Below are 11,922 nucleotides of genomic sequence, written 5' to 3'. Positions count from 1 at the left end.
CCATTAGCTGTGTGATCATATCACAGCCCAGTTAATTAATTTAATGATCATAAAATTGATAAACTGGTACTCTAGTCTTATTCTTTTGTAGAATCATAAAGAATAGAGTATAAGGGATTCCATCGTCTATAACGCGGCCAGGCGCGGCATATAAAGGTTCTGAGAGCGGCTAGCGATGCTCTCCTGCACCCCAGCTGTTGATTGGTATGTTTCTCTCCGGCACTTATAACTTGCATTGACAGACAGTTGGGGGGGGAAAGAATCGCATGCACAAAAGCCGTGGCAGAGAAGCGTGTAAGGTCGCTCAAGATGCTGGCGTGTGACTATACCAACGTGCTCATCGCCGTGGTGATGATTATGCCCTTCATCTACGAGTTTAGCCACCGCTTCCGGCTCTACCTCAAATTTCTCATCTATTATTCCATGGTGATGCTGTGCTCTGTGCTCTTCGTGCCCTTCCTCATCTGGAGGCCAGGAGATGTCAGGAATACTTTGTGAGTTCTCGCCCGCTCGGTTTTGCTTCTTGTCGTGTGTTTGTGAGCGTGTCTTCTGTTTGTGAGCGTGTCTTCTGTTTGTGAGCGTGTCGTCTGTTTGTGAGCGTGTCGTCTGTTTGTGAGCGTGTCTTCTGTTTGTGAGCGTGTCTTCTGTTTGTGAGCGTGTCTTCTGTTTGTGAGCGTGTCGTCTGTTTGTGAGCGTGTCTTCTGTTTGTGAGCGTGTCGTGTGTTTGTGAGCATGTTTGTGAGCGTGTCTTCTGTTTGTGAGCGTGTCTTCTGTTTGTGAGCGTGTCTTCTGTTTGTGAGCATGTTGTCTGTTTATGAGCATGTTGTCTGTTTATGAGCATGTTGTCTGTTTATGAGCATGTTGTCTGTTTATGAGCATGTTGTCTGTTTATGAGCATGTTGTCTGTTTATGAGCATGTTTGTTTGTGAGCGTGTCGTCTGTTTGTGAGCGTGTCGTCTGTTTGTGAGCGTGTCGTCTGTTTGTGAGCGTGTCGTCTGTTTGTGAGCGTGTCGTCTGTTTGTGAGCGTGTCGTCTGTTTGTGAGCGTGTCGTCTGTTTGTGAGCGCGTCGTCTGTTTGTGAGCGCGTCGTCTGTTTGTGAGCGTGTCGTCTGTTTGTGAGCGTGTCTTCTCTTTGTGAGCGTGTCTTCTCTTTGTGAGCGTGTCTTCTCTTTGTGAGCGTGTTGTCTGTTTGTGAGCGTGTTGTCTGTTTGTGAGCGTGTTGTCTGTTTGTGAGCGTGTCGTTTGTTTGTGAGCGTGTCGTTTGTTTGTGAGCGTGTCGTTTGTTTGTGAGCGTGTCGTTTGTTTGTGAGCGTGTCGTTTGTTTGTGAGCGTGTCGTTTGTTTGTGAGCGTGTCGTTTGTTTGTGAGCGTGTCGTTTGTTTGTGAGCGTGTCGTTTGTTTGTGAGCGTGTCGTTTGTTTGTGAGCGTGTCGTTTGTTTGTGAGCGTGTCGTTTGTTTGTGAGCGTGTCGTTTGTTTGTGAGCGTGTCGTTTGTGAGCGTGTCGTTTGTGAGCGTGTCGTTTGTTTGTGAGCGTGTCGTTTGTTTGTGAGCGTGTCGTTTGTTTGTGAGCGTGTCGTTTGTTTGTGAGCGTGTCGTTTGTTTGTGAGCGTGTCGTTTGTTTGTGAGCGTGTCGTTTGTTTGTGAGCGTGTCGTTTGTTTGTGAGCGTGTCGTTTGTTTGTGAGCGTGTCGTTTGTTTGTGAGCGTGTCGTTTGTTTGTGAGCGTGTCGTTTGTTTGTGAGCGTGTCGTTTGTTTGTGAGCGTGTCGTTTGTTTGTGAGCGTGTCGTTTGTTTGTGAGCGTGTCGTTTGTTTGTGAGCGTGTCGTTTGTTTGTGAGCGTGTCGTTTGTTTGTGAGCGCGTCGTCTGTTTGTGAGCGCGTCGTCTGTTTGTGAGCGCGTCGTCTGTTTGTGAGCGCGTCGTCTGTTTGTGAGCGCGTCGTCTGTTTGTGAGCGCGTCGGCTGTTTGTGAGCGCGTCGGCTGTTTGTGAGCGTGTCTTCATTTTTGGTAACACGTTAGCCATTTAAATTTGGTTTCTTTAATCTCGCCACTATATTTAATTTAATTTCAAAATTTGGTCGTGCCTCTAGGTTATTCATAACTGGATTTATACACTAGTTTATTATGATAGTTTTGTCACTGACAAAACTATAGTTTGGGTTCTTTGATGTTGACTTTGACTGTGTGACGCATTATTGTAACATTTTATTAGTTTACCTTTAAATGTACACATGCGTGCACTGGTTCAGTGTCGGCATTAAATGCAACTGATAATTTACTTTAAATAAACCTGATGTATTTATATTGGTGGTTTAATTAAGTAGCATTGAATTTGTATGCACTTGCTGTAATTATCTTCTAATCTGTGCATATTTAACTTGCTAGTTTTGTATTTTTGCATAGTTGTACAATTCAGCATAGTAAGCATTCTATACTGTTTAACAGTGAATTGTGATGTCTTAAAAAAAAAAAAGTTAGTTTAACTATTGTAAGTGATACATAATTAGGCCCAAGTTAGGTAAGATTTCCTTAGAATCAGGCTTTATATAGGGCATAATTAAAAAAAAAAAATGTACATTTGGGCAATTTTGCTTCTCTTAACTTAGTTGTGTGTGACTAAGAGAATACTTGAAAACATGCTCGTCCCGAAGTGAAGACTGGATAAGACTTTTCATTTCATTAATTGGTAAAAAAGTATTTCAGGGTCAGCTGAATTGTGATGGATGTGTGAGCCTTTAGGCCATGAGCATAAACAGTCGGGCAGATTAGGGAATTGCCAAGAAAGCCTGACTTTAGGCTGACTTTTCAGTTTTTACTAAATTTAGTTTTTAAGTCTTTTTGCAAAGCTTATAATAATGGCCATTCTCAAGAGATTTGCTGCTTTAAATGTTGGCAAGCCTTGGGAATGTGCTCATGTTCTGAGGAGAAAAGCTTTCTTCCTTAAACTGTTTGTCAGTGATGTCCAGTAAAGATAATAGATCATGTGATTTATTTAATTCTAAGCACACCTTTAGCAATTTATTTGCTAATGCTTTGACACTAGTTTATCATGTTTAGCATTTGTTGGTTTTGGTTTGTTGGCTTTCTTAAACTTGTAATTGACAAGGAAGTCGCATTGCCTCGTCTGTTTCTGCAGCAAGGATACTGTCTTGATTGGGTAGTCTGCCTTTGATGAGGCTTTTATGTAAGTTTGTAGCATGGGTATGTAATTTTTGGTTTTACCTTTTGTTGGGGATTAAACTCGGGGAGTAGCAGCACGCAAGCACTGAAAATATGTTTTGGGCTTGTAATTACCCAAAGTGTAGTTACAGGATGAGAGTTATGCTCATGGTGTCCCATCTTCCCAGAACTGTCATATACCGCTTTGACACTACTGGCGGTTTTGGCCTCCACCCATACCTCGCCTAACTTGTTCCAACCATCTACCACTCTGTTTGCGAAAATAAATTTCTTATCTTTCTTAGGCAGCTTTGTTTAGTTAGTTTAAATCTATGACCTGAAGTTCCAGGTCTCTGGAATTCTTCCCTATCAATTTTATAGATTCCTGTTGATATTTTGTATGTGTTACCTGGTGGTGGTTGGGTCCCCAATAGGTGTTTTAATTGGTGTTTTGTAAGACCCTATAATTTTGCAGTAAATTATTTTGGTTGAATTGACATTTTTTTTGGGCAACTCCAAAGCACTTTAAATTGGTTCTATAGGAATGTCAGTCCCTGTGGCATTAATTCATTCCACTTCCATATAAGCTGTGGTAGCAGCAAAATAGTTTGTTCAAAGTTGGGCTTTTCAAAAAATTGAACACGTTGTATACAGAACACCACTTGGTTTGTGAAGCCTTCGTGGGCGAGACCTGTTGGTTATCGTGTAATTTAGGGGAAAAAAAAAATACATGTAGGGAAAAAATGGAGAAGTGTCAGGAAAAAATTCTAGGGGGAAAAAATTGACAGGTTCTTAGCATAATTGCGACAGTATTTTGTTTGTACTCGCCAATAAGAGAAGTCCCGATCCACTTATGTTGATGATAAATATTGATGAAGCATAGTTATTTACATGGAAGAGGTGATGGTGGATGTTGGTGTTGGGTTGACTGAAGTGGAGATCAATGATGATAAGGTAACCTCGGATGTTGACGCATTTGTATCAACATGTGATGAGTCACACGCAGATGAGGCAATGCCAGCTTTCTTGGAAGCCTTTGCAAAAGACTCTTTAATTGACATTTGTTACATCCCCTTTGATCTTGTTTTCAAAAACTTCATATACAAATTGTACAGATTCATCATGTCTTTGGGTTTTAAACTGTTATGTATATAAATGCCAGAATGCCTTAAAAATGTTGAACTTTTTCCATATTACATTTTTCCTTCATTTCTTCATCCTCTTCCCCTTCCTCGCCATCTTCATTGCACTCTTCTGGCCTTTTTGCTGTACATACTAATTCTATAATTTCATCATCAGCCATGTTTCAATTTTTTGGGGACTTCATCAAAATCTATCCACTTATCTGTCATCTTCTGTTGTTTCAGTCACCAGTTCTGCTCTCAGTTCTGCGGACTCGGTTCCCTTGACATAGGCTAGGAGTTTCTTCTCTCAAGTTTTTCCTCACTAACTTTCTTCGTCGCAGATCCTTCAAAATCTGCCTCGTCATCTTCCTCAAGAAACAGACTTGACGTGGGCCAAAGTTTTTTTCCAACCATTTCTTAAGTGTTGTTTGCTGTACCTCATTCCATGTACTAGCAATAGTCCAGATAGCTGACTTTATTGTGAAGTCTTTATAAAAGTCCTTAATTATTCCTAGCTGATTATTAGATGTCTGGCAAACATCCTTTTGTAGTGGTGTTTAAGATTCTTAATTTTCCTTTGATCCATGGATTGGATCAGTGAAGTTGTATCGGGTGGTAAGAATGTTCCAATGATACTGCTATTTACTAGCTCATCACCTCGTGGATGCGTTGAACTATTATCTAGTAGTAGCACAACTTTGCTGTTTTGCTGGAGGCCAATACATACCAGGTGCTCCTTCACCTCGGGTACAAAGTTCTTATTAAACCACTCGGCAAATATTACTCGAGACATCCACGCATATAATAATAATAATAATAATAATAATAACAATAAATAAATAAATAATTTACTCATAAGAAGGTAGAAAGGGTTTATGAGAGTACTGTACATATCTTACATTCTTGCAAAGCCACTAACATGCATAGCATTTTGGGCAGGCTGTGTTTTTCTGGCATTCTCTTGTGCTATTATATCCCCTTTTTTCTGTATTCGTTTCTATTCCAAAGAACTGCCAATCATATCCTCTTCCAATAAACATTAGGCCATTGCAAAGAACACATTTTTCAACAAATTAAGATACATTGGTTTTCTTACTGATGAACTAGGAACCTTTTGAGTTTATTTGGATACAAGTGGATACTACAGCACTGTGCAGCTTTTTATGATGGAAACTATTCAGTCTTACAACTAGCAAGAAAGATCTGTTTTTTTTTTCCTTGATGCCTCCAAAACATTTGAAAGTTGAACACACAGCTTGGGAATTATCAAACAAACATCTGTCAATTTCTTGATATAAATACTCTTATCTTATCAGGTCAGTATGTAGTCTTATGAAAGTAACCCTTAATCCCTGCACAGTGCATCTGTTTCTTGTGACAATTTCATGGTGCGTGGATTAATGAATTATTAACATTAACTGAATTTTTTAAAAGTTAAAATAATGTCAGTTTTCATTTCTAATCATAACTGAATTTTTTAAAAGTTAAAATAATGTCAGTTTTCATTTCTAATCACAATGGAAAAAACATTAAAAAGTTAATTTTGTTAAATTCAAAATTTTTTGACCACTTGTACAGCGCTTTTGTCACTGCACTTCGCAGAACACCTTAAGGTGCCTGATTGGGGGTGCGCAGAGCGGCTAAAGGCGCTATTGGGTATAGGAACGATTCAAGACTCCCGTGGGTACATTAGGGGAGGGGCTTCACCTCCTGTGCCTCAGGACTAAACAGATGCCATCTTAAAAATAATAAGCATCCATACTTGTTGTGAGAGCCTCAGTACTGAGAGCAATCAAGGCTGGCGAATGCAGCGGGAGCTCACAATAGCGCTTAATAATGATGAATAAAGTAGATAACTGCAATTACTGTATTGTGTTGATAATGTCATAGATGATCCTGACACTGATAGACTTGTGTACAATGTTCAGATATCAGAGAATACGATGCTTGTTATGATATTCATGACATGAGGTAGAGACAGCACCCAGCCATTGCTTCCTGCATCTACGCATCATGGAAATGATCGTGTTCATTCACAATATAACCATGTGGAAATGGATTAGTCTTCGGGATTTTGTGACAAGAATGTGGTAATAACGGCAGTTTTGTAGCTAATCATAGCAAGTTGTGTAGAATATTGGAGGCATCGTCTTGCATCATGGACTGCTGGCGTCATCTGCTCATATCATGTGGCTCCATGTTTTGATTTCATCACCATACCGACCAGAACTACTTATTAGTTTATTATGGTGCATATAAATGTAGATACTTGTGTGTGTGTGTATATAGTGTATTAACTGCAAGAACAGTATGTTGGGAGGAGCAATCTTTGCCAGTGAGGTAGCGTCATCAGCTGACTGGTGTGTGGTGGTGGAATGCTCTTTGAACATGTTATACCAGCTTAGTGATTCGTTATGGTGCAAAACAATGTAGATATTTATATATAACACTTGTATATAGTGTAATAACAGGAAAAACACTGATCTTAGAATATAATAATATACATGTCACTATACATGAGCCCCATATTTTTTAGTATTGGGATGTTCTACACATTTACAATAACTATAAAAATTACCAAAATTATATGCTTTTGAATAATACAGCGTAAAAAAAAAAGAGAAACCACTGAAACATTGAAGTAATTATTAACATTTATATTCGTGACATCTTGCCCCGTGGGGTAGCTGGGGGAGAGCATGTCTGGGCGTCTACTCACTCGGTGCCCATAATTTGCTAAACTTCTTGTTCCATCATGATTAAAGTATGTTGCGTATAATATTTTATTTCGGTTTCTTGTGATTAGAAACTGCATTGTCACAATATAAGAACACATTTTTGGAATTTTTTTCGGTGCACCAAGGGGGGTGTCATATTATAATGCGGGGAAGTGGCATTATGCACTATGCACACTTCAGGGGTTAAACTACTACTATCAGTATCGAGTGATTGACCTTGGTGTTCCTATCATTTGTGAATGATTTAATGTGCCTTCTAATATTTATAGTGCCTAAATAATCTGTGGTTGATCCCTGAAATCAATAACAGGCCTCGTGTCAACATTAACCCTATGTGAGGCACTCGCTGAAGCACAAGCCCACTGTACCCAGTCTTTTTGAAATATTGGTTTATAATCTATTAATTGATGCGTGTTTGTCGAAGCTGGTTGTTATGATCGCCGTCTAATTTGGGCCTTTTTCGCTACATCAACAGTTATTTGTGCTAGATGCTAGATGGACCAAAGAATATTTTAGTTTGTGAAGGTGTGAGTTGCATGGTTTTGGCATGCCTTCTGTTTTGAGAAATTAAAGGGGAAAGCCAGAGGCTAAAAATTCTCCAAAGTGGCCAGAGTTCACCCCGTGGGTGACAGATTCCTGCTGGGGGCGATGACACCAGCATACATGGGATACAACAAGAAATGCAATTGACAGCAGAGGAGTATTAGCCAATCAGCAGTTGACTTAGTTTTGTCATGGGCACACCAGGTAGAAGAGTTGGTGCCCGGGGTTCATAAGATTACTGTTCATCCAAAGACACTTGAAGGACGACGTACTCGGCAGCACGCCAAGATTTTGCAAGATTTGCATTCATATAGTAAAGTTAATAGATAACAAGATACCTCTTGTTTCTTGCTCTCTTGAGGAGCGGCCGATGGCCTCGGTGAAAGAGAAAATTGTCAGAGGCTGTGCAATTAAAACTTGTGCAGGATTCAGTGTCACTCCACAGCTTGGTGCAGTGACCCAAGACAACGTCCACAAGTGGAAGTGGTTGTCGAGTCAATCTCCTGTCTTCGAGGCAGTCCTGACTTGTTGAAAATGTTAGTGAATTGGTAATAATGACATTTTGTACATAATGCCAGCATGCAGGTGGCCGAGCACATAGACATAAGGTCAGGCTACGTGACTAGTGATAATGAGCACCGGTGCTCAGTGGAAGAAGTGGCCAATGACAATTTTGCACCAAAAGATCAGTGGATTGAAAGTTACCTGTTGAACTGGAAAACTGGTGTGAACAAGGATGGTGCAAGAGCTGAAATATTAACTGGTACCCAGTGACATGGGTTGTAGAGGCTGTCTGTTGTGGTTGCAGCCTAGCAGTGGTGAAACACTGCCCAAAAACTGCAGTGTCGAGTTGGCCGCGAAAGCAGCCCATCCAGAGATTGCTCGGCTAACAAGATGGTCCTAGGAACTTCTGGATCACTTTCTCCAGACCTCAGTGAGGGAGCACAGTGCAGGGGAATCCTGTTGAGAGGAAACTCGGATGGAGAAGTTAATGGATGTCAGAGCTAGCTTACTACCAGAAGTACTGTAGTGAAAAGGGTGCTTATGACATCACAGGACATCCGGTGAGGGAGTGGTGTTGACGGAGACTTCAGGTGGAGCTGCGTGAAGCAAAGTGAGAGCCAGAGCAAGGAGAAGCTCAACACCTTTGCTGACAATTGGCTGTGTTTAAGTAAAACTCTTCCCCTTTCCACCCCCTTTCCTTCCTAATTTTTCCTCGAGGTTATTAGTTCCTTGGGGAACTAGTAGGCATTATTTTTATTGATGTTAGGATACACTGTGATCTAATAATGTTACTGTGTGGGGTTTACTGATATTATGACAGAATATTCAAATTGGTGTTGTAGCTTAGCGAGATAAAATTTTGTGCTGACTGGCATTTAAAGAATTTAAGATAGTAACTTATTCAAGGCCCCCCTTTCTTTTATAAAGATTAATGATTATTTATCAGTGGTGGTTGTATACACATGAATAATCCACAGTAATGTAAACTTCAAATTAATTGAATCCAACAGTGGCATATTCATAATTTTGTTATGAGCAAGTTATAATGCGAGTTATAATGAGTATAACATTGGCAAGGTAGTGTTGCCAATGTTTTTAAATGTTTGATTCATTTTTATTTAGTAAATGTAATTTTTTTGTACTTCCCCTTCCAGTTATATGCTGTGCCATAGTATCTTGTATATGGGTTAAGTAAACCCAGGCACTTGTTGAATACTGAGCCAAATTGGGAATATTTGAACACAGCTGAGAGGCTATAAAAGTAAAAGTTAACGAGTGAGGGAGTAGGCTGATAAAGAGGATAGAGGTGGTCGTAGAGGCCATATTCTCTCCTACCAGGAACCAGCAGTGCTGTTGACAGCATCGCCAGAAGACATGATCCAGAGTAAGTCAAGTGATTTTGGGGGTAGCCTAGCCTCTCTAGTTTATCTAATGGTTGCTATGAGAGCAGCTAATGAGAGCCTATTCCGTACACTGGATGAGATGGTGTGTACCCTGTCTGTGAAGTACAAGAGGCGTAGCCCGCTGTGAGGCATTCACTGATATACACACCCCATCGTGCTTCTTGCTCTACTCGACTACCAGCTGAGGGTAATGAATGGTTCTGGTAGTCCTTGGAAAAGCTGCCAGAGGCCCTGTGGACTTTAGGTGACACAGGGAAAAGTGTGGCTTGAACAGAGTCCTCAGTGTGGTCAAGGAAGCCAACAGAGAGGATTTTGCAACATGGTGTATACGAAGTGGATGACTGGCAGAATGTGAAGAAGCCAACTTTTTGCAAACCTATTGTCTAGTAAGGTGCTACTGCCCCATAATGCCAGTAGACAGCAGCCAGTTGATGTAACTAGCTGCTGTCAGAAAATTACTTTGTATTCATTTTAAGAAGTTAGTCGCAATGGGGTATAAAGGTTAGCCAAAAGTTCCTTAAGGTGATCCATTTAGGTGGATTCAGTAATCTCCAATGTTTAATTTTTCACACTAACCTATTGGGAATGCTAGCAAAGATTTCAGTCACGATTTGGCTAATATTGACTAGACGTGACTGATCTTTGCCTTCAGGAGCAACCAGTTGGCTTTATTCAGAAATAAATTGATGTATATTGAATGTGTATGAATTTACTTTAAATTCATTGTGATAGTTACTGACATCTGTTCATACATACTCTACATTTTAATTTAAATAAGAAATTTGTTGATTAACAGGATAGCCACATTTCCACTGCGTGCGTTGAACCCCTTGCTGGGTTTACACTGGGAGGTGCGTGGCAAAGAGCACATCATGATCGATCGTCCCATTATTGTGGTGGCCAATCATCAGAGCTCCATTGATTTCTTAGGTAAGATTATTTGTTTTGCTCTGTCCAAAATATGTAGAACATTTTAATTGTATTTTGTCCATCTGTCTGCTTACTCGGCTTATGTCTATCTGCTGTCAGTCTTTCAGTTGGTCTGTCTGCTTATAATTTTCATCCATTAAATTTTGTGTTTGTATCCATAATCTGTTTCTTTTGATTATTCCTTCTTGCTATGATGCAACCCAGTGGTGCATCAATCAGCACTGCCGACTGCAAATCTGCGTTTCCAAGTTTGATTTCCACGGAAAGTCACAGGCACTAGCTCCCCACGCTGCTCATCATCCGGGTGGGTTAATGCATGGGTATCAACTTGGGTGAAAGTAGCAGCTGACACTGTTGTAAAGGGGCTTGGCTAGCTAACGGCATGTAACTTTGCTTAAATTCTCAAGCGGGGCTTACAGCTTTGTACCATAACATCTGCCTACTTACCATTTGCTTATTTACTAAACATTATCTTCATTAATTTAAATGTTGGCGTTTAAGATCAATTAAGTCCAAAGTACCCAATCATGGATTTTCGTTAAACTGAAATGGTTGAAAAATGTTGTTAATGGATTGGCTCGTGTAGTACAGTAAATGGTGTTTGGATAATTATAATGATTTGTTCTTTAACCTTCAACAGGCAGCCATCGTCAAAATTGACACCATACTGTGTTAAAAATATAGATAAAAAAGATAGAAAAAATAATAGAATTTGCATGTATATGAGGAGGGAAGGGGAGATTCCCCTCACAACCTCAAATCTCTTCTGGCTTCAAACACTATAGGAGGAAGCTGGGGAAGGGGGGGGGGGAGGGGGGAATGATTTGGTACATTGAAGCAAGATGTGCAGTTAGCTGACCTGTGGTAGAGGACTCAGAACACACTTGAACTGCTATTCTGCATATTATAACTATAGTTATATTTGTATAGAACTGGGTGATAACTAAAGTTCGCATGTGATAATTTCATTGGCTTGGGTCATTATATGATTATAACGGCTCTCTTAAGGGTTAAGTTTACACTTTGCTATGAGAACATTCTTACAAATATTACAGTAACTACATTATTACAAAAGTGGCGGCCATGTTGGATTTTGATAATGGTCACTTTTGAATTGAGCATTTATTATAGTGCTTGCTTCTCTTGATGGTAGTTCCTGTTTTAATATACAGTACTCGTACTGGCCTGATAGACTTTACACCAAGCGTCTTAAAGATGAGGACCTTTGCTTATTCACTGGTGACTTGAATATTTTATTTCTTTATAACCTTAACCCTTTGCCCGGCCTGGTGCGCACCGCCCAGCGCACCCCAAGGTGGGCCGAGCGCTTCGCGCCAGCATACACCCACACTAAAATGTGTACTCTTTTTTTTCAGTTTTCTCACCTCAATTTTTGTGCCAAGTCATTTATTTTTTATATCAAATTGTTTGCAATAGAATAATCTAAAGGGGTATATGCATACAAGGTCAAAAAGCCCAGCTCGCCACCAGCAGCAAACCCGAAAATTGGCAGTGTTACCCATGAG

General features: G+C 40.2%; 1 protein-coding gene across 1 annotated transcript in view; it reads left to right on the top strand.

The window, feature by feature from the left end:
* Positions 1-226: 226 nt before the first annotated feature.
* Positions 227-11,922, top strand: part of LOC123753555 (1-acyl-sn-glycerol-3-phosphate acyltransferase alpha) — a 30,119-nt gene continuing 18,423 nt past the window's right edge. Inside the window, exons 1-2 of the mRNA XM_045735528.2 lie at positions 227-494; positions 10,263-10,396. Coding sequence (XP_045591484.1) covers positions 310-494; positions 10,263-10,396 — 319 coding nt within the window. The 5' untranslated portion in view covers positions 227-309. The remainder of the gene's footprint in view (positions 495-10,262; positions 10,397-11,922) is intronic.

The sequence above is a fragment of the Procambarus clarkii genome, chromosome 56, assembly GCF_040958095.1.
Source record: "Procambarus clarkii isolate CNS0578487 chromosome 56, FALCON_Pclarkii_2.0, whole genome shotgun sequence".
Lineage (NCBI taxonomy): Eukaryota > Metazoa > Arthropoda > Malacostraca > Decapoda > Cambaridae > Procambarus > Procambarus clarkii.
The sequence above is the reverse complement of the archived record's forward strand: the minus strand, read 5'-3'. Positions and strand labels throughout refer to the sequence as shown.